The sequence below is a fragment of the Typopeltis vanoorti genome, chromosome 26 (genome assembly GCF_054136105.1).
Source record: "Typopeltis vanoorti isolate ZY-2024b chromosome 26, IOZ_Tvanoo_1.0, whole genome shotgun sequence".
Taxonomy (NCBI): Eukaryota; Metazoa; Arthropoda; class Arachnida; order Uropygi; family Thelyphonidae; genus Typopeltis; species Typopeltis vanoorti.
Genome location: NC_143574.1, coordinates 10,340,831 through 10,365,248, shown reverse-complemented (window position 1 = coordinate 10,365,248; position 24,418 = coordinate 10,340,831). Strand labels below are relative to the sequence as shown.

General features: G+C 35.3%; 1 protein-coding gene across 5 annotated transcripts in view; it reads right to left on the bottom strand.

Annotated features, from left to right (window-relative positions):
* LOC150092318 (RUN domain-containing protein 1) overlaps positions 1–24,418 on the bottom strand; it is a 202,118-nt gene that overhangs the window by 54,227 nt on the left and 123,473 nt on the right. For 4 of the 5 annotated variants that reach the window (XM_090415044.1, XM_090415042.1, XM_090415046.1 and 1 more), the window contains exon 9: positions 17,063–17,152. The exons of the other annotated variant lie outside the window; for it this stretch is intronic. In XM_090415044.1, coding sequence (XP_090271170.1) covers positions 17,063–17,152 — 90 coding nt within the window. The remainder of the gene's footprint in view (positions 1–17,062; positions 17,153–24,418) is intronic. 5 annotated transcript variants of the gene reach the window in all.

Sequence of the window (24,418 nt, the reverse complement as noted above, 5' to 3'; positions counted from 1 at the left end):
AGGGTCACTACCCAGATCAGTTTCGGCTTTTATTGAGATCTCATCAGCCTCTCTATATGAGTTACCAGTTATGAAGTTACTTCACATGCAAACTTTGTTTCCTTACACTTGGATAAACGATGAAACCAAGAATGTAATTTCTTGTCATCTTTAATTTATAGTATAACCAAGTGGGAAAACTTTCAATATCTATCTCTAATCAAGAGTATTTTAGTAATAAGGTGTGACACCTTTTGGCCACTTGTATGGAAATATGACTACTGCATTACTTCAACCTTGGTATAATTTCTGAAGTTCTGAGAATTCAAAGGAATGCATGTTCTGCATTCCCTCCAAGGATTGGAATGCAGAATATGCCGTAGAGATTCGCAATTCCCTCCATTAAAGGTTATATCAGTTAGCACTTCAGCAGACTGTTATGAAACAGTACATGGGGCAACACTTGATGCTCACCAGTTAATAAATTGGGGTCTCTTTGTATGGAGGTTTTCTCCAGACAAAGAGACTTCAATCTCCTCTTATTGCATGTTCCAGCTTTTCTTCAACATTGAAATAAAAAGAAAAAGTAATTATGTTACTGCTATTTGGTTCACATATGGCACTGATGCCACATGTGAACCAAAACATCTACAGCAGCGAAACCTCAAGTTATGAAACTTCTTTTGTGTGGGACTGATATTACAAAAAAAAATAATAAATAAATAAAAATAATATATATATAATAAAAAGTTAAAAAGCAAAACTCCCTCAAAGAAATCATATAACAAAAAATATAAAACGAAAGTTTTACAGAAATAAACTCACTACCACATCCACTTCAACATTTGCAGCATAAATGCACACTTAAATAATGCCACTAACAGAGACCTCACCTAATGTTTTAGACCAAACATCAAATAGGTGAATTTCCTGTAATCCAACTATGCAAAAGACAAAATCATCTTTCCTGGTGTACAGTAGAATCTCTCTTAGCCAGCAACAACTGGACTTCGCAGATTCCTGATACGAGATTTTCCCGGATAACTGAATATATATTTGGAGAACTTACCTGTTCATGTTTTGTGATGCCATCTGTAGAAATTGCAGCATGCAAAGTTATTTGGTCGTGTTTTTCGATCTGCCAGCCATAATTAAATAAATAACATCAAAAATCGTGCGGATTTCTTAAAATTTAAAACACATACACATAATTTTATATTTCACAAAATCAAATTTAAACAGCATTTAAAAATTGCAGTACGTATTATCACATGAAAATTGTTGTGAATTTCTTAGTGTGACGATATAACACAACTTCAAATGTTTGCCTGCTTACAAAATTGTCACCGGAGCTTTAAAAATTCACTGTGTATACAATGAAGTTTCATAACATCATGTGCTGGCATAGATGCACATTGCTTGGCAAATCTTATGAAAGTCTGCAATCCTTCGTCAGCTTCCTTCCGTAATATTTTGATGTTTCTATATTTTATTTTAATATTTACTAATGTTACTGCACCTTTCTAATATTTCTATCTTAAATCTGTCTATCGATTTCTTTAGACTTGTCTCTATATTCTCCTTCGTTATCTTTATTATATTTTATCCTTATCCGTTACCTTTCTATATAGTCAGTTAATAATAATTCCTTTTCTCTACTTTCAGTATATTATACTTGAGATTTCTAGAAATTTATTTGATTATTCCAGACTGCGCCACTAAAAATCTCTAATTGGCATAAGAAATTAATTATACCTCCAGTAAAGCACCTCTATACAGTTAATTACAGTTGCGGCTAACTCCTAACTTAAATTTCGTATCAAGGTTTAATTTCTCTCCCGCTTACAGGATCGGATTTTATTTGAGAACAGTGCAGATGCTAAAAAGATCAGACGTCACTTCTTATAAATAAAACAAACATATTTATTCACACTAAGACATTAATACAATGTATACACTTAAATGATGTTACTATCATTTTCTCTCAAGGCTAAGCATCAAAATTTAAACATCACACAGAACAACTCTCAGGCATGTTATAAGCATCAAATATGTTAAAATCATCAAACAATTAATTCTGTATATCAAATAACTATCATTTTCTCTCAACGCTAAGCATCAAAATTTAAATATCACATAGAACAACTCTCAGGCATGGTATAAGCATCAAATGTGTTAAAATCATCAAACAATTAATTCGGTATATCAAATAACTATCATTCTCTCTCAACGCTAAGCATCAAAATTTAAACATCACATAGAACAATCTCAGGCACGTTATAAGCATCAAATACATAACTCATCAGACAATTAATTCTGTATATCAAATAACTATCAGCCCATTTACAATCTAGGAATTATCATGCTTTGACTAATAAAAATCTCCAATTCTAACTTTCACAAAAAGAATGTAACACTCACTTAGCAATCAACCTTTCACACCATTACAATTCTAAATTCTATAATTTTCTTATCAATTCCTTTAAACCATTTCAATGTAATACAACATAAGCTTAAACTTTCATTAACATCTTTTCAATTATTCTAAAAGCAGATTTACTTCATACGAATTTGTTTTCAATCTATTACATCCTTCAATCCTAAGAATTCAGTCTATCCAAAACAGACCTTCATTTCATAATTAAGGGAAAGTTTTTCAACAAAAAATTCAACTCACATTAATTCTTTCATAGGCACAATTGCACTTTAATCGTATATTCTCTTCGGGCTTATTCTGGACCCCCCCCCCTCTATTGTTACGGCTTGCTCTATCGCTTCAGACGCATCATGGAAACCATGTTCACCTTTGGAATTTCTCGTGGGGCTGGAGCTTGATCTTTTGGTGTTGTAGGTACTAGGATGCATGGTCTGATGGGCAAAGCCTTACCATCCGGTTCCTGAGCTGTTACTTGCTCTATAAGTTTTGCCTCCAGTTACCCTCCACGAATTCATCTAGGATTCCATGGATCGACTTTCCCCTCTTCTCCCTGCATCACGTCTCCCAATGCACGCTAGTCCATTTTTCCTATTTGATCCATTGTCAGTGCATTGCTGACCTTTTTATTTCGCTTCTCACGGGGCCCTGTGCGAAGTTTCTTAGACCCCAAATATTCCCGCACAAACTTTGAACTAAGGTCTGAGATCCCCATACCTATCACGTGCTAACTCCTTTCCTTCTAGAAAGTTCCGCCTTCTATCTCCCTGAAGTGTATTTTAATCCATTTTTCTGCATAGCATAACAGCTTCTGATGTATAACCCCCCCCCCCCTCTCTGCTATCGACCTTGACGGCAGTGTTGGACTGCTTTGGTTACAATGGGTTTCCATTCTACCCAATACCAAGTGATACATCAAATATATTTCAGAACTCTAAGGTAATTTCCCCTAAATTTCTATTTTTAGATGCCTGTTTACTTTATTTTTGCATGTGTAATTCCTCTGAGTCTATACAATGGGTATCCTTCCGCGATGAGTCTTCGGAATCCTTGGAGGTGTCATGAATAATAATAATATGCAGCACGATGCATAAACCACATGACTGCGGGGATTTTGGGATGTTACAATATGGTGTCTATCAGTAAATATCTGCATTATCTTACTGATGATCAAATGGATGACTTTTTAACAACAAATGAGTCAGGAGAAGAATTGTCCGAGTTAAGTGAATTGTGTACTTCAGATGAAGAAGATCCTGGTGATCCTACATAAATTAATGTGTGTAATTTGCATAATCAAGTGGACACCCTTGATTATGAAAATTTTATAAATAGAAATATTACTGCCATTTTTTTTGAGTGAACAAGTGTATATCAAGAATGTATGATGCTGTCCGGACTTCTTACTTCAGTAAGAATTTTAATTGATTTTATTTATAAATTTTTTACAAAATTAATTCAGCACATAGGACACAGAAACCCGTATAAATCAGAGAGATTGTTCTTAGAGGCGACAGAAGCCCTAAAACACACTCCAAATCTCAACAAATATGGCTGTATTAACTTGCCGAAGATCTGGGAGACAGTCATATTAAGAAAAAACTAGCACTTTTCTAGGACTCTAGTAATATATGATAGCTTTTTTTTTTTTTTCATATAGAGGGCGCCAAAATCAGGACTCTAGTCTTTGTGTTGCTGCTACAATTTTGTTTAAGTACACCATGTTGTTTTAGTCTCGCATATTGTGACAAACAGTGTTTTTGTGCTCTGAAGATGCTGGTTATAACACCAGCGAAATATCCGCATCAAGTTAATAAATTAATTATTTACTTAGTTTCTGTGTTCTATTATACCGTTAAAATAATAAACAACATAGGACAGTTTCAGTAGAATATAAAATCAGCAGTTAAAGAGTTAACTACAATAAATTTAACTAATATTTTCAATATTTTTGCAAAGTCAAATTGCCATCATCAGGGAATATAATACAATATACAGAGTAATCAAAATTAAGTATCTCTATTTAAGGCCTTGTGGAGGGCCACACAGTGATCCAAATGCTGTGAAACTTTGCAGGAATATATTGTGCATCATGAAGAACGTGACATCTGAGGAAAAAGTTTTGCCACAGCTACAGAAGTACCTGTGCATAGATTCAGTCATTTTTATGCAGAATGGGGCCCTTCCACACATTGGTTGATATGTAGGAGAGAACATTTCACAGAAACCAGAGTGATCAGCCATCCATTTTCCACTGCACAGCAAACCTTGTTCACCTGATCTAAACTCTTGTTACTTCTGGCTCTGGGGATTTCTTAAAGACGGTTTATCAGGATCGTCCTGATAACTTACCAGTGCTGAAAGACAGCATAATGCAGCATGTGCACAACATCAGTCCCTATCAGCTGCATTCTGCTGTTGAACACACTGTGCAAAGGATGAGGTTTGTGGCATACTGGGAAAGGCAGCACATTAAACAGTACAGCTCGGGAATGCATAATGGAAGTGAATAAAAATGCGTTATTTATTGCTTGTGCCACTTTTCTCCTTCCTACACACAGAAAAATTTATGACATCTACTCTCGGTAATCATACAGTGTCCCTTGCAGTGAATTTTGGAACTACTCCCCCATCCTCTTAGATACTGCTTCCACATGATGCACAGTGTTTTCCTGCAAAGTTTTGCAGCATTTGAATCACTGGGCTAAATAAGGCTGAAGCATGGTAACCAAAAGTAAGCTTAAAGTATATTGACTGGTGCATTTAATATCCACAACTCTATTTGGGTACCTTCTTTCTGATTACCCTGACAAAGCCAGAAGAAATGTTGAGGTTGTGAAACACCTCTCCCCATGCTACTCTCAACCTCGTGTCCTTTAGCAAGTGAAATGACTTCCATTCCTACTTTCTATAGTTACGTTACTATTTCCACTCTTTAGATCAAAATGCTTGCTCTGACTTAGTTACAGAAATTCATGTTGGAATGAAGGGCTTATTCCCCATGCCATGCAAAATTCCTACCCAATATCTAAGCCTTCCAACAAGTATGACCAAAGCAGTGTGATAAGCATATCACCTTATCACATGACTTAATATAGAACTCCAGCTTCATTCTCAGCCTAGGTTGAGGCTTACAACAATCACAACCTTCAAGAAATTAAAATTTTACTTCAAAAGGGCTAAATGCAGAAAGTAATGCATAAATGGCAGCTGCAGTGTAAAATTCGATGCAACATCATAATACTTACAATGTTTAAGTGCATCGATTTTACAGGAGTCACATCCAAAATTCAAAGAATTATAAACTTGTATATGATAGATGTAAACAATAATATCAGCCCATATAAAATTAGCCCAGAAAAATTTACATGATACTGTAGATAGAAGATATATGAGTGTGCAATTCAAAAGAAAATCCCTTAGAAATCAAGTATGTTAGAATTACCTACATAAGTAATACAAAATGCCCATCTGTAGAGACCCAGAGGAATTAAACATGCTAAAATAAAGTAAACAAGTATCTAAAAATAGAAGTTTAGGGGAAATTACCATAGAGTTCAGAAATATATTTGATGTATCACTTGGTATAAGATAGAATGGAAACCCATTGTAACCAAAGCAGTCCAACACTGCCGTCAAGGTCGATAGCAGAGGTGGGCGGTATACATCAGAAGCTGTTACGCTATGCTGAAAAAGGGATTAAACTACACTTCAGGGAGATAGAAGTCAGAATTTTCTAGAAGGAAAGGAGTTAGCACGTGATAGGTATACGGGGATCTCAGACCTTAGTTCAAAGTTTGCGCAGAAATATTTGGGGTCTAAGAAACTTCGCGCAAGGTCCAGAGAGGCGAAATAAAAAGGTCAGGAATGGACAAAGGTGAGATCGACTGGGAAAAACTAGCGTGCATCGGGAGACGTGACGCAGGGAGAAGAGGGGAAAGTCGATCCATGGAATCCTAGATGAATTCGTGGAGGGTAACTGGAGGCAAAACTTATAGAGCAAGTAGCAGCTCAGGAACCGGATGATAAGGCTTTGACCATCAGACAATGCATCCTAGTACCTACAACGCCAAAAGATCGAGCTCCAGCCCCAAGAGAAATTCCAGAGGTGAACACGGTTTCCATGATGGGTCTGAAGCGATAGAGCAAGCCGTAACAATAGAGGGGGGGGGTCCAGAATAAGCCCGAAGAGAAGATACGATTAAAGTGCAATTGTGCCTATGAAAGAATTAATGTGAGTTGAATTTTTTGTTGAAAAACTTTCCCTTAATTATGAAATGAAGGTCTGTTTTGGATAGACTGAATTCTTAGGATTGAAGGATGTAATAGATTGAAAACAAATTCGTATGAAGTAAATCTGCTTTTAGAATAATTGAAAAGATGTTAATGAAAGTTTAAGCTTATGTTGTATTACATTGAAATGGTTTAAAGGAATTGATAAGAAAATTATAGAATTTAGAATTGTAATGGTGTGAAAGGTTGATTGCTAAGTGAGTGTTACATTCTTTTTGTGAAAGTTAGAATTGGAGATTTTTATTAGTCAAAGCATGATAATTCCTAGATTGTAAATGGGCTGATAGTTATTTGATATACAGAATTAATTGTCTGATGATTTACGTATTTGATGCTTATAACATGCCTGAGAGTTGTTCTATGTGATGTTTAAATTTTGATGTTGAGCTTTGAGAGAAAATGATAGTAACATCATTTAAGTGTATACATTGTATTAATGTCTTAGTGTGAATAAATATGTTTGTTTTATTTATAAGAAGTGACGTCTGATCTTTTTAACAACTACACTGTTCTCAAATAAAATCCGATCCTGTAAGCGGGAGAGAAATTAAACCTTGATACGTAATTTAAGTTAGGAGTTAGCCGCAATTGTAATTAACTGTATAGAGGTGCTTTACTGGAGGTATAATTAATTTCTTATGCCAAATAGAGATTTTTAGTGGCACAGTCTGGAATAATCAAATAAATTTCTAGAAATCTCAAGTATAAGTATAATATACTGAAAGTAGAGAAAAGGAATTAATATTAACTGACTACATAGAAAAGTAGCGGATAAGGATAAAGTATAATAAAGTTAACAAATGAGAATATAGAGACGAGTCAAAAGAAATAGATAGACAGATAAAATGAAACATAGATATTTTACAGAGGAGTAGAAAACAGTATAGAAATATTACAAAGGCGCAGTAACAGAAACATAAGTAAATATTAAATAAAAAGATAGAAACATCAAAATATTACAGTAGCTTCTAGTCTCCTGAAAAAGTCCATTAGGTGAAAGCTCATTTCCATGTGTGCTTCTATCTCTCTCTTTCTCACTCACATTTAGATGTGGAACAACTGTAACACTAAAAGACAAAGCTCACATTCTGGCATCATTCTTCTCCATTTCATCCATTGATAACTAAAGCAAATTATTCACAAACCATGCCAGAAACAAAGCATCACATGCTTCATGTGGTTCTTTATCAGAAAGACATTAAAAAACGAATCTTGAATATCCTAGATGTCCAAAGAAATAAAATAAAATAAATAAAAATTCCAAGGAGGTCCTAGGACTCATCATGGGAGGGCACACTACTCCACTACATGCAATGACATTACTACCATCAACACACAAAGGCATCAACTGTTCACCAACACCATTCTTTTTTTTTGTCTGTAAATTGTATGTGTTTTCTTGGTTGATCAAATTAAATAGCCAGAAAAGGACCAAAAATTGGAAAGTTACTCCGCAGTCCAAAATGGAATATATTTTCACAGGCATCTCCATGGAGTCAAAGTCTCGTCATGAAAGGTGAAAGGCTAGTACTAATCATCATTCCTACAATACCTATCACATTTGATCTTGAGCTCATTCACTAACAAAGCACTCCCAAATGTCTCTGGCAACAACCCATTCTATCCATTTATTGCCCTCAAAGCAAAAAATCAATCAACTCCTCAACAACTCCCTTGCTCCAATTCTTACAGAATTTCTTGAGTGCCTGTTGTTCCCTCTCTCTCTCTTCTTGCCATATATTTAAAGAAGTCTTTGTGTCAATCCTATAAAATCCCTTTAGTATATGTTCCTCTTATACTCCCCTTTTCACCTATCAACTGGCCTTTATAAACTTCAGGCCTTTAGTCTATAAGAAGCATTCCAGAGACCTGTCATAAACTAGGTCAATCGCCTCTCAATCCTCTCCACCACTTCCTCATTTCTAAGGAATCCTGGCAACCACATATGTTCACAGTAGTCCAGATTAATTGTTAAAGCCTTATAAAGAGGAACAACAACCTCCATAAATGAGCTATTTTGGCAAACTATACAACATGTCCTCTAAATTTCAACTTCCTATCCAAAATTATCCCTAATCCATGGCTTCAATTTCCTGTAGTCTAGGTCCATCAATGCAATACATAACATGTGATTTCTTCATCCCATAATGCATATAAACACACCAGACAAAAAATTATGGAATGCATACTGAAACATGTACATAATTTTAAAATTGATGAACATAAAGAGTCGTGCATATGGTTAGAATAAAACTGCTGGAATTGTTTTATTCTAACATCTTAATTTATGGGTACAACTACGGGTTGTAAAGGTGATGCTACCAAGTGTCAAAAGGGTGTCATTGTTTTTGCCGAGAACATAGACATTCCTTGCAAGAGGTGGTGAAGTTTGTTAGAGTGTCTGAATTCCCAGTCAGTAGTGTCCATTTACAATGGAAGAAGCATGGAAGCTATGGTAGAAGCTCTATGATGACAAATCAGGATTGCAGGCATTTGGAATGACTAGCAACAGCTGAACATTTCCAGACTCATCTAAAACTGCTTCAAAAGTACAATGCTATACCCATTAAACAGTTTCAGAACAAACACTATGCAGAGACCTGCATGGATTAGGCATTTTAAGTTGTGTTGCCTGCATACATCCTACGTTAACAACTGTTCAGAAGAAAAATCGCAAATAGTGCAAGTCTATTTAAATAATCCTATAGGATCTCTTATATTCAGCTTTGTCGAGTTTTGCATCATCAGCAAACAAAGGATCTTCTTCAGCCACTTTCCATCCACTGCTAGATATACGAAAGTAGTCTGAAAAGTTCTCGGCCTAACAATGAAAAAACAAATTTATAATTTCAAAATTATTTTTATTTTTCAACATAATCTCCTTTAAGACTAATACATTTATTCCAGTGATGCTCCAGTGCCATTATCCCGTCCCTGTAGTGGTTCTCGGTAAGATCTGCAGCTGCAATCACCTCTTGATTAGAAGAAAAACGCTGACCAGCAAGGAAGAGTTTTAGTTTTGGTAAGAGACAGAAGTCAGAGGGAGCCAAATCTGGGGAATAGGGTGGATGTTCCAATAATTCATAGTACAATGAATAAATCCCTTAATTTTAAATTAAAAATTAAATTAACAATCAAAAATCTCTTAATTTTCCCATTGCCAAAACACCTTTGTGGGCAGCAGGGGCATTGTCCTGATGAAAGATGATTTTTTTTTTTCTACAAACCGGGTCATTTCTCATGAATTTTTTCATCTAGTCTGGTTAAAAGATCAAAATAATATTCCCCAGTTATTGTTTTACCCTTTTCAAGATAATTAATAAATAATATGCCTTTAGCATTCCAAAACACCAATGCCATGACCTTTCCTGCTGATGGAACTAACTTTGTCTTCTTTGGCACTGAACAACAGGCATCAGTCCACTGTTTGGATTCTGGTGTGTAATGGTGAATCTCATCCATAGTAATAAATCAATGCACAAAATCAGTTTTATTCTTGTTAAAAAGCTCCACTGTTCAGAGATTTTCATGCAAGTGTGTTTTTGATCTGCTGTGAGCAAGAGCGGCACCCATCTTGCATAAAACTTTTTCATTTGCAATTCCTCATGCAAAATATATCCTACATGTTCTTTTGAAATGCCTATAGTCTCAGCAATTTCACGCACTTTGACTCGCTAGTCATCCAATACCATATCGTGCACTTGATCAATGATTTCTGGTGTTGTTACACTTTTTGGACGTCTTCACGTGGATCATATTCAATGCTGGTACAGCTACGTTTAAACTCAGCAGCCATTTCTTACTTGTTGAAAATGAAGGAGAAGAGTGCCCATAAACTTTTATGAACTTTGAATGAATTTCTTTTGCCATTTTAAACCTTCTTTTACAAAGAATTTTATAACCACACAATACTCAATTTTATCCATTTCAAGGGATACAGACACTTTTGCTTCAGACAGCTGTATAAAATAAACTACATTGATAGAATGACTTGTAATTCCATATAGATGCTTATAATAGATGTCCCCCACTTAGAAAATAAAAATCTTGCTGATAGTGTTGCCATCTATGGTTGAGGCTGAGAACTTTTCAGACCACCCTCATAAGTTTTCCCCAAAAAGTTTTGGTTATTTCCATCCTTAGCTAATGTGTACTGCAAGCCTTTGTAGAAAATCCCTTCATTTTGTTCTTTGGTGATCTTTCCTTCTCTCAGTATCCCACTTTGTAGTTAATTTTGTGTAGCGCTCATGAACTTAATGACACTTTTCTCTTTGTATGCATTCCATAATTTCATTTTTCTGTTAATCTACTAATTATAATCAGCTCATTTTCATTTACATGATCTAATACTTCACAATTTCCTCTACTCCAGTCATCTCTCTAATTTCTAAATTCTCTCATTATTATTATTATTTTCCTAAGACCCCATGGAGTTACAGACTTATCTAGGAGTTCCTTTTTTGTCATACACACAGCTCATCATACCACATCGTAAACACATTCAGATTTTGTGCGGACACCACACTCTCAGACAATGCATTCCAATCATTCACAACTCTCCATGCAAAAAAACCTACTTCTCACTCCCTTGCTGATACCCTCCTCATATAACTTCCAGGGATAACCTCTTGTTCCTCTCCCTGCATTTTATGAAAAACCACTTCAACATTCATTTTAGAAATTATGGACTTTACAACCATGTTATAAATAACTCTTTTAATTTCCTGACTTTTCGATATTCATATTAAGATCATCATCTGGAGCATATACAAATGTACAGGAAGCTGAGTTACATTACATACAGTAATCTAGAGAAACAATGATTTGATCATAGGTTATTCTACTGACATGACCTCTAGTGAAAAAAAAAAAATTAAAATTATTTAGAAACTACATCAAGCTAAATTCTATTTATGATAACATGAATAAACATTCTTTCTTATAGATAGTTTTCTTTCAGTAACCGATGTCCTATTTTTAGCCTTCCAATTGTTATTTTTGATTTAGGATCCTGGATTATCTACAGTCCTGTTTATAGTTACTCTTAGAGATGAAGGTTCCATGGGTCAAATATGTGCCTTCCATATGCTTGGAATTTTTAGACCATCATTATTGTTCAGATTGGGGTGGTTGATAAGAATCTCACAGACGTCCTTAAATTTGCATTCATACCATGTTTTGGCGTGATGTTAACTACATCACACCAAATATCACTCGGATAAAATTTGAATGGAGGGTTTAAATGTTTAAGGCTTGATACAGATACACTGAACTAAAAGAATATGCATCAACAGAATGAGGAATAATGAAGCAATTTTTTCCTTTAAACAGTTTAACAGATACAGGTACATCACTGCACCCAAATATGCAGAAACAAATTTTGGACACATGATAATTATCCTTCACATCCTAATAACACTGCTTAACCTATTGAAAATTGTGCTAAGAGATATTTCTACATAAAACAAATAATCACAATGAACAAAAAAGGCAAGGATGCTGTTATACAAATACACAAAATACGGAATTAGCATACTCAATTGTCACACCAACATCTTGACAGGTGCTAGCAATAGTTAAGCGTGTTATTGTTGTAAGAATATTTTGTATATAAAGTGCATTATATCAAAATATAATTCATGTACATATGAAATCAGAAATATAACACAAATGAAAAAATCAAGATGAATACTACTGCACATCTCTGATAGTAGCAAAGTGATAAAAGTAATGAGCAGATGCACACCATAATAACAAATAATATAACACAAATTTCATAGAACCAATGCAATTTTAAGGCTTGTTCACTATTACAAACAGTAAAAACTCAAAACCTGTACAATAGCAAACTCAATTTCTAGCAAAAGATGGCACAATCATTACACAAAGGAAATGGCAAGAAACCATACACTGATAGCAAAAATATGTTTATGTATGCAAACAATAAATAAATAAAAGAAATGGTGGGAAATACAAAGGAAATTATGTGATATCTTTCATTAATGACAGAACAAAGGACTGGAAGGAACTAAACGCAAAGAATACAAAACAAAAACACAAGAAAAAATTAAAATGTAAACAACAATCGGAGACAAAGAATTAGAATAGTATGATTATTATTATTCAGGCCTCCATAGAGTCAAAAGACTCATCATGGGAGGTCCTTCCTAAGAAACACAAAGTCGATCAAGACTCGAGGGGAGGTCCCACCTAGGAAACACAAAGTCCATCATACCACTCCTTGAACTCATTAACCGTTCTCGCTCTCACCACTCCATCAGGCAATGCATTCTGTAGTTCAACCACCCTCCATGAAAAGAAACCACTCCTCACCCTCTTGCTCACAGTTTCCTTTCGTAACTTCCAGGGATGGCCTCTGTCATCACTCCTTCCCGCTATTCAACCAAGCGAAAGAACTCCCCAGTGTCAACCCTGTAACCACCTCTCAACAGTTTAAGTCTTAATCATATCACCTCTCCTTCTTCTATCCACCAAACTCTGCAGTCCACATTCCCTCAGCCGATCCTCATAACTATTATTGTACAGTCCTGAAACCATCTTTGTTATCTGCCTTTGTACCCTTTCCACAGTTAATTTATCCCCTTCAAATCCTGGGGACTAATCTGAGAACAGTAGTCCAAGTGTGGTCTGATCAGGGTCTTATACAACGGAATCATAACTGTTTTATCTCTGCAGGTCAGTGTCCTCATTATTGCAGCAATCCTCTGTGTTACCTTCACCACCTTTGCAATATGCCCCCTAAATTTCAGGTTTCTATCAATCATCAACCCCAGATCTCTTGTCTCCCCTACTTCCTCCAGTATAACTACTCCCATAGAGTATGCAGTGTCCCATCGATGTTTCCCAAACCTCAAGACCTCACATTTTGCTGCAATTACAAAAATGAAAATACAGCAGAATTATGTTTAAATTTCAGAATATTACTATCATTATTAATATCTAACCTCCATGGAGTCAAAGGACTCATTGAAGGATGTCTACACTCTCATGTGAAATGATCATCCAACCATGCCTTAAAACCATTCATAGTTTCTGCACTCACCAGACTTTCAGGCAATGCATTCCACTCACTAATCTTATATCTCTTCTTCTATTTACAAGGCTCTGTAAGTTGTATTCCCTCAATCTGTCCTCATATCCGACATTCCATAGACCTGACACTAACTTAGTAAACATTCTCTGGACGTCTCCAATACATCCTTATCCCCCTGAAAACCAGATGACCAAAAATTAATACTTGACCAGAAATCTTCATAATTAACTAAATATTTGCAGACTTTATCATTAAAATCAAGAATTCTAAAGAATATTTTATTCTGATAAAGAGCCTTTCAAATTGAATTAAACAAATATTGTATACTGTGCCATATTCCTTTAATATTCAGTTCTAAGTTTAATATACATATTTATGCCAGCTGTTCAATAATTGGTCTATGTCTAGGAAGCTGACTTATTCAAATCAGCTGTGCCTATCATTTTTCTCTCCCCTAAAACTGACTAATGTTGATCACTTGTAATTATCTCCCTCTTTGTAATTGGAGACAACCAATTACCTGCAGAAATTTTCAGCTTATTTTTGATTTTAATGGTTGAGACTACATATATTTAGTTTATTATGACGATTTCTTGTAAGTGATATTAAGCTAACAAAACATTTCAGAATTTAAACATTAATTCTGTATTTTCATTTTTATAATTATGCATTCTTCTTCTTCTTATCCCACTTAAGTAGGGTCGCTGTTTCTAATAAGTCTCCTCCACATCCTCCTGTCTCGGGCTGTAATCACACCAAAGTTTTTCATCCTCAGGTCCTTCTCCACTAGCTCCCCTGATCTCTTCTTTGGCTGCCTATGCCTTCTCCTCCCCTGCACATCTATGTGCATGACCTATCTTCCCACATACTTATTCTTCCCTCCTCATCACATGCCCAAACCATCTCAAGCTTGCCTCCTGTATCTTCGCGCCTAAGTTTGTAACTTTCACCATTCCCCTTACATAGTCATTTTTCAGACGATCCTTTCTGGTCACACCACACATCCATCTAAGCATTCTCATCTCTGCTACCTCCATCCTGCTGATGTTATTTTTCCTCAGGACCACAGTTTCCATAGCATACATCATAGCTGGTCACACCACCATGAATACATAATTATGTATTCTTCTAATTCTTTTTATTTGTCTCCTATTATTGTGTTCACATATGTATTGTTTATGTTTTGCATATGATTCTGCCAATCCTTTGTGTTCTGTGTGAATAAGATTACTAGCCATTTCCTTTGTTATTTCAATTTTCTTTGTATTTCACATGATTTACTTTATTCTGTTCCCTTCTCCCATTTCTTTTATTTACACATAGTTCCTGCCATATACGAGGTGGTATCAAAAAGTTTCGAGACTAGTTTTGTAACACGGCAGCACAAGGCTGCATGCACAGTCACAGGGAGCATCGACCTTAATAAATCAGTGTGCCAAAAGACATTGTCTAACCATGTCTGCGATTTCATCATGGACAGCAAGTTAAAACAAAGAGCGAATGTGAAATTCTGCATGAAACTGGACAAACCTGCCACAGAGATTTGACATGATTCGGCAAGTTTACGGCAATGCTGCAATGAGTTGTTCAAGGTGTTTTTTGAGTGGCAAGCGCACTTCAAGAGCAGAAGAACATCACTGAAAGACAACAAGAGATCAGGAAGACCTTCAACGACCTCAACTCCCAAAAATGTCAAAACCATTCAGCAACTTGTGTATGAGGATCATAGGAGAACACTCCACAACATTGCTGCCATTATCAGTGTGTCATACGGAACTCGCAAAAAACTGGATGCTCCACGATGACAATGCACCCTGTCACCGAGCTCTCCTCACATGCGAGTTTCTTGCCAGAAACAACATGATCTCACTTCTGCACCCACATTACTCACCACATTTGGCTCCTGCAGACTTCGCACTCTTCCAGAAGATGAAGTTCCAGCTCAAACGTCGAAGTTTTGATACCATTGCGGAGATCCAGTGTGAATCGCAGAAGGTGCTTGACATGCTTCGAAAAGAAGACTTCCAGGACACATTCCAGAAGTGGCAGGAAGGCTGGGAGCACTGTATTGCTATGCAAGGGGACTATTTTGCAGGTGATAGTGTGTAAACGTAGATAAATAAAGTAATTTCTCATAAACAGAGTTAGTCTCGAAACTTTTGATAGCACCTCGTAGAAGTATTCTGATGTCATCAATGTATATGATTTCCCACCTTTTCCTTTGTTTTATAGGAATGGAGTGAAAAATCAATCTCTTTTCCCAAAATCCACTAGAGCAAACCTTGTGCTATAGCAAAGTATTTGCCATACAAGCATCTATTATACAGGCTGTTCAGAGAAATTAATGACTAAAAGACTGCAATAGAAATGGTTTAAGAATAACTGTCTTCAATGAAAGAAAAACATGAAAAGAAAGATTTCAAAACAGGGAATAAACTAATGGGAAAAACTTCCAATTAACAGAAAGCAGCCTGTATCTATATGACTTTAAAAAAGTTTGTAACTTAATTGCAATTTTAATTACTAAAATTATGCTGTAAACCCATGATGAGTCTCTGACTCCATGGAGGTCAGCTGTTAATAATAATTTACGAGATTGTTTCATTTAAAAAATTAAATATATATAATTGGGAGTGATGGTTGACAGTAGACTGAAGTTTAGAGGACATATTGCTAGGGTTGCAAAGGTTGCACATCGCAGTGCTGCTATGATAAGAAGTACTCTAACATGTTATGCTATGATAAGAAGTACTCCAAGGAAGTGGTTGTGCCACTGTATAAGGCACTGGTCAGACCACACTTAGGCTATTGTGCTCAGATATGGTCACCTGGTTTTCAATGTGATGTGAAGAGAGGGTCCAGAGATGAGTGACTAACACAATATCAGGAGTTTGGAATGCTGGCTATGGAGAGAGGTTGAATAGATGTGGATTGCAGAGTTTGTGGATAGGAGGAAGAGAGGTGATATAATAGAGATGTTTAAGTTAGTGAGAGGATTTTATCCAGAGGGGATTATAAAAAGAGTAGAAGGTGTGAAAGGAAGAACCAGAGGTCATTCCTGGAAGTTATGTAAAAGTGTGGTGAAGAAGGATGTGAGGTGTAGATTTTTTACATGGAGAATTGTCAGTGAATGGAATGCATTACCAGAATGTGTTGTTAATACAAGGAGTGTTAAGGATTTTAAGATTCTACATGATAAATATGTTGTCAGTTGAATGAACCTCCCATGATGAGTCTGTCGACTCCATGGAGGGTATAATAATAATAATAAATGTGATTTAAATTTACTACATATTACTTACCTGAGCTTTAGCAGACCCTTTTAAATGCTTATGTTGATGAGAAGATATACAACAATCATTTCCATCATCTGAGCTTAAAGTAATTTCACCCTATTAAAATTAAAGCAATACTGCAAATTGTATGTTTCACTTTACAGAGAGCAGTTTAACAACAAGCAGAAAACAAACAGTATAGTATATACCTAATAGAAACACTGTTGAGAAGTCATTCTCAAGTATTGCATGGGTGTAGATAGCATTACCATCAAGGGCATGAAAGGGGGCTACACATATTCTTCATGAGAGTGAAATGGAAAAAACTTGTAGTGATTAGTGAGATTACATAAGTCAAAATATTGATGAAACTAATGTTCATCAATATTTTGGGTATATACAAAATTTCAGTGAAGTCCAGTCTAGCCACAGCAACTAAATCATCTGCTTATTACATACTGGTGTGACTAAGTATGTTTAGTAGATGTTTCCAAATTGTAGGAGTAATTATTAACCATAGAAAGCTCTCTGATCAACTTACCTTACAAAACTTTATAGGTTCTACATTCGGCTTTGAAATAATGCTGGATCTAATATCCACTTGACTTATATAATTGTAGGAGTAATACTTAATGAATAAGGGGAAGTAAAAACTTTCTGAATTTGTATAAGTATTAAATAATATAGTGTCCTTTCTTTTAGTATTACATGGTGATCAGCATTCATTTTAGAAATTATGGACTTTACAACCATGTTATAAATAACGCTTTTAATTTCCTGACGTTTCGATCTTCATATTAAGATCATCATCTGGAGTATATACAAATATACAAGCACAAGCTGAGTTACTTTACATACAGTGAGTAAAGAAACAATGAATTTGATCACAGGTTATTCTACTGGCATGACTTCTAGTGAGAAAAAAAAACCAATTAATTATTTAGAAACTACATCAAAGCTAAATTCTATTTGACACAACATGAGAAAACATTCATTCTTATAGATAATCTTCTTTCAGTAACAATGATGTCCTATTTTTGACATTACAATTGTCATTTTTGATGTAGGATTCTGGAAGCACCAGTTGTTTACATCACACCAAAACATGGTATGAATGCAAATTTAAGGAAGCCTGTGACATTCTTATCAACCACCCCAATCTGAACAATAATGATGGTCTAAAAATTCCAAGCGTATAGAAGGCACATGTTCTACTCATGGAACCTTTCTCTCTAAGAGTTAACTATAAACAGGACTGTAGATTATCCAGAATCCTACATCAAAAATAACAATTGTGATGTCAAAAATAGGACATCATTGTTACTGAAAGAAGACTATAAGAAAGAATGTTTTCTCATGTTCTGTCAAATAGAATTTAGCTTTGATGTAGTTTCTAAATAATTAATTGTTTGTTTTTTTTTCTCTTCACTAGAGGTCATGCCAGTAGAATAATCTGTGATCAAATTCATTGTTTCTTTACTCACTGTATGTAATGTAACTCAGTTTGTGCTTGTATATTTGTATATACTCTAGATGATCTTAATATAAAGATCAAAACGTCGGGAAATTAAAAGAGTTATAACACAGTTGTAAAGTCAATAATTTCTAAAATAAAATATGGTGCATTTAACCAAAATTTCACAAAATGAAGTTTTGGCTAGTATGAAATAAAATGAGAATCATTTTATATTAGCCAAATAAGAATCACATGACAGTTTGAAACACTTATTTTAGTTAACATACTTCTCTTCTATACATTTTCATCCTCACTCTCCAGCCACCACATTTCGATACGGATTAGACTGATTTGCATTATAGAAACGAAGTATAGAATGGACACATAGCAATATTTCTGCTCTCTCTCTCATACACTTTTCTATCTTTTTATTTTAAACAGTGCTATATAAAATCTGTTATTAAGAGCACATTATTGAACAGGATGATGAAAATTCAAACTTTTATATATTTTATAAATATCAGTAATGGAAATATTTCTGATGGGAGTGAAAAAAAAAAAGGACTGCAGATGTGAAGTAGCTGAAGAAATAAATAAATAAAAAAACATGATAACATATTTGCATTGCTCATTGTTCATGGTTTGTCTTGAGAGGATATAAATATATTAAAAATAAACACAGCATGTAGGTTTTTAGTTTTTGTACTGGGGCCTTCAGGAGAATAACTACACTTAATAAAAAAAAAGGCACAAGCTTACTCAGCAAACTCAATATTCAATAACTGGTCAAAGAGAATGACACTTGGTGAATATAGTACAAAGGAGCAAAACTATTCATTGAAAAGAAGCTGACATGTTTAAAATTCCTCTGATATACTCCTAAAATCAGTCACTGAAACCAGATGGCCTGAATTTTGTTTAGGAAGGGATTGTAGATGGGATATGCTGATTACATTAGTAGAGTATACCCCAGTCATATGACATGTTAGGATCCAGGCCACCATCATATAGAGAATCACTGTCACCCCCCCCCCCACACACACACTTGATGCATGTAATAGTTTAATAGCACTTTTAAGCAGTTATGTGCATAAATGATGTAAATAAAACATTTATTTATTTCGGATATGCAAATGAAAAATTTAAAATAATTTTTGCAAACTGAAACATTTTTCTGAATAGCTTGGCTTAAATGAACATGCCAAACCTACACTGTTAAGTTTTTCCATTTAGGCAATAAGATTGTTACATTTATGGATTACTATTAAATTTTCCCTTCACTAAAAACTTTTGTTTTTAATAACTATAAGAACAGTAGAGTGAGGTAAGTTTAAGCTGCAGTCTATGTTGGTGTTCGATACATTATCGTCACTAAATTTAATAATTTTAACATGCAATGTAATAGGTTTACACATCTTTTCTTTCAACCGGAATGTTGACTACCGTGCACAGATTTGGTCACCTGGATTTCTTGGAGATCAGGATGTGGTGAAGACAATTCAGAAACAAGTGACCAAGCTGGTGACAAGTCTGTGGAATGCTCCCTATGAGGATAGACTGAAGTGTGTGGGCTGCAGAGTATAGCTAACAGACAGAGGAGAAGGGATGACAGAAACTAATAAGTTACTAAAAGGATTCTATAAAATTCACACGAAAAATATTTACAATACATGAGAAGTGTGGGAACAAGGGGTCACCCTTGAAAGTTGTGTAAAGGTGTGGTTAGTAAGAATGTGCAGACTAAGTTCTTTACTTGGAGAGTGGCAAATAAGCAGAATGCATTGCCAGAGATAGTTGTGAATGCCCCAACAGTGAATAAGTTGAAGGAGAGGTATGATAGATATTATGTGAAGAATGGTTAGTGGGTCTCAATTGTGTTGAATGAGTCTGAATTCTCTGGAGATACCAGTATAATAATAGTAATAAGAAGAGAGTCTCTAAAATTCAAATTTCATTAACCCTCCCTCTTTGTCCAGTGCTTAACAGCATAGACATCCTTACCTATAAACTAGTCCAAACATTTATCCAAATTGCTTTTCCCTCTCAGAGATAACTCTTCCTCATTTCTTTGCTTTAAAATGTTAATAAAAAAATCTAATTCCAACAGATTTTGACATCATAGTCTCATAATCACATAGTGCTGTGATCTCTGTAACTTTGACAGAGATCACAGCAAAACCATTCCCAACCCTTATATTCAGGGAATATCAGAAAACTATGCTACTTCAAAACCATCTGTTCAGCTAGCTACTTTCATCTGTTGTCCTAAAGAATAAATTCATCCTCTTGCACATCCTGAAGTACATAAAATTCCTTGCATCTATAGTTTGGTCTATTTTAGACAGAAGACTTGAAGAATACAAAAATTACATCCATTACTCTGGCATTTTGCTTCACATTGGAGTAAATGGAAGAAGACCTCTCTCTGTCCCCACCCCCTACACACACACACAGATGTTGCTGTAAAACTTGAGAAGCTATTTTTAAAATATGGCTATGAAGCACTGTCCCAACCTCAATAGGTATGGAGTCATTAATTTGGCAAAGCTCAAAGAGACAGTTATACTGAGATCAAATATAGTCTGACTTCTTCAATTATTAACTTTATGGTTATGTAGTCCCTAGGGACACCTCGTTAGGATATTAGTTCTTTTTCAGTTCGAATTTGAATTTTTTCTACAATTACCTACTTGAATGCTGTGTGCTCATCACAGTTGTAATTTGTGCTCTGAAAATGGCAAGTAGAAAACCCAGTAAAACATTAGTCAGTTCAATAAATTAATTTTTTTCCTCTTGATGATGTTTATACCATAAAGCACTGTTATGAATAACCAACAACATAAAATTCTTTCTATATATGTGCATATATATTTTAAGCAATGATACTAAAGATAACAATCAGATTGTTGCTAGTGTCACAAGTTAATGTAATATTAGATTTGAGCTGTGCTCAAAAATGTGTTTTTAAACATGGTGTAGCTTTTTATCGCAAACTGTGCTGCATTTTTTTCAGTTTGGATACAAGTTCCTTCAGTAGTTTTGTTTTTGAAATTTTTTGTTGTTTATATTGTTCTGCTACTTGTTTGTTGTACTGCATCTGCTTCTGAAAATGGTGCCCATAAAGCAACGTACGTCAGTGGTACGGACGGCTTCTGAATAAAAGTCTGGCTCTGCCTTGGATTTTTCGCAGTGGAAACGTTGAGAAAATTGCTATATGTATGCACTGAAAAATGTGAAAGATTTGTGAATTGTTTGGGTAAATGAGAAGAAGGAAAGTATTAACATATGTGGAAAGTGCCTTGATAGATTAGAACGATTAGAAATGGGAACAAGCATTGGGACTGTAGTAGAAGAGCTTAGTGAAAATGAAAAGCAAAATGAAACATCTAGAAGAGGATATTAAACATCTAAAAAAGAGATTGGCTGATGATAAAGAGAAGGAAGAAGTTAGTATTATGAAGAAAGATTCAAAGGACAGTTGTATATTGTTGTATGGGGACTCAATCATTAGAGGTGTGATTACTAATAAAGTGCACAAAACATGCTTTCCCGATGGAACAATGAAGCAAATAACTGCTGCGTTGAGGAAAAGGAAAGACTGGGTGTCGAAATTACTAATAGTCATGGGCACAAATGACTTAGCTGGGGGGAAAAAAAAGAATGTTGAAGTTTTTTGTTCTGGTAGTAAAGAATAGTGTTCTTGGAAAAGTTGTAAGAATGTTTCCCAGATATGACAACAGTGAATTGAGAAGGAGAGCAAAGATAATGAATAGTAAGATGGCAGAGGTGTGTGAGGCAAAGGTGGTTCACTTTATAAATCTGTGGAGTGAATTTGAGGAAAGTTGGAATGGTTTCAAGTTGATGGATTGCATTTGAATTGATTTGGTATTGGGTATTTAGAAAGGCTATTGTTTTCTGAGAAGGCACAGAGTCAAGAAATTAATGTAGTAAATGATCAGAGTCTACTTGTAAAGCAGAATAGCACAACTAAATGGATTGTATGACAGGAGGAAGATGGATATGAGATTGTAGATGTGGTTACTGCAGCACAAGATGATGGAATGCATAAAGGTGAGAATGAGACAGGTAGGAATGGAAATCAGAACCAAGATCAGGAAAACAGGAGTGGTCAGAGTGAAGAGAGAGGTGTTGGTATTGGTATTGGGTATTTAGAAAGGCTATTGTTTTCTGAGAAGGCATAGAGTTAAGAAATGAATGTAGTAAATGACCAGAGTCTACTTGTAAAGCAGAATAGCACAACTAAATGGATCGTATGACAGGAGGAAGATGGATATGAGATTGTAGATGTGGTTACTGCAGCACAAGATGATGGAATGCATAAAGGTGAGAATGAGACAGGTAGGAATGGAAATCAGAGCCAAGATCAGGAAAACAGGAGTGGTCAGAGTGAAGAGAGAGGTGTTGGTATTGGTATTGGGTATTTAGAAAGGCTATTGTTTTCTGAGAAGGCATAGAGTTAAGAAATTAATGTAGTAAATGATCAGAGTCTACTTGTAAAGCAGAATAGCACAACTAAATGGATCGTATGACAGGAGGAAGATGGATATGAGATTGTAGATGTGGTTACTGCAGCACAAGATGATGGAATGCATAAAGGTGAGAATGAGACAGGTAGGAATGGAAATCAGAACCAAGATCAGGAAAACAGGAGTGGTCAGAGTGAAGAGAGAGGTGTTGGTATTGGTATTGGGTATTTAGAAAGGCTATTGTTTTCTGAGAAGGCATAGAGTAAAGAAATGAATGTAGTAAATGACCAGAGTCTACTTGTAAAGCAGAATAGCACAACTAAATGGATCGTATGACAGGAGGAAGATGGATATGAGATTGTAGATGTGGTTACTGCAGCACAAGATGATGGAATGCATAAAGGTGAGAATGAGACAGGTAGGAATGGAAATCAGAGCCAAGATCAGGAAAACAGGAGTGGTCAGAGTGAAGAGAGAGGTGTTGGTATTGGTATTGGGTATTTAGAAAGGCTATTGTTTTCTGAGAAGGCATAGAGTTAAGAAATTAATGTAGTAAATGATCAGAGTCTACTTGTAAAGCAGAATAGCACAACTAAATGGATCGTATGACAGGAGGAAGATGGATATGAGATTGTAGATGTGGTTACTGCAGTACAAGATGATGGAATGCATCAAGGTGAGAATGAGACAGGTAGGAATGGAAATCAGAGCCAAGATCAGAAAAACAGGAGTGGTCAGAGTGAAGAGAGAGGTGTTGTATAGCATATAGAATAAAGAATGTTGGTGCTGGTAAAATGGCCTCAAAGGCAGAGAAATTGTTATGTTTCTACACAAATGTAACGAGTATTAGAAACAAGAGATGAATCTGTTGCATTGATCGAGTCAGTATGCCCAAAGATAATTGGAATAAGTGAAACTTGGTTGTCTAAGTAGGATGTGATGTCAGGGATGGAAATGGAAGAATATATATTTTTCCAGAAAAATATAAATGTGAAAAGATGGGTGTGCTGTTAATGATTGCAGAGTTATTGCGTCTACAAAGTGTGGAAGTTGATAGTGTATACACAGATTTTGAATCTGTGTGGTGTGAAGTTGAAATAAGCAGGCTAGTATATCTGATAGAAAGCTGTTATATGCCATGGAATACACAGAATACTGATTGTGAAATGTTTAGACAAATTAGTTTGGCATATAAAAAAAAATATGATCCTTAAATTATATTAATATATGAACGGAAGAAGGAGATTGTGTATGGCAACAAGGAGAGTGAGTGTGTTGAATTTCTGAAAGATAAATATCTTAAGCAGCATATGGCTGAAGCAACTAGAGGTTTTAATGTTTTGGATTTGGTAATAACTTCACAAGCTGTATTATTATTACGGGCAACTCCAAGGAGTCCTTAGACTCATCGAGGGAGGCCCTAAACATCATGTCCACACA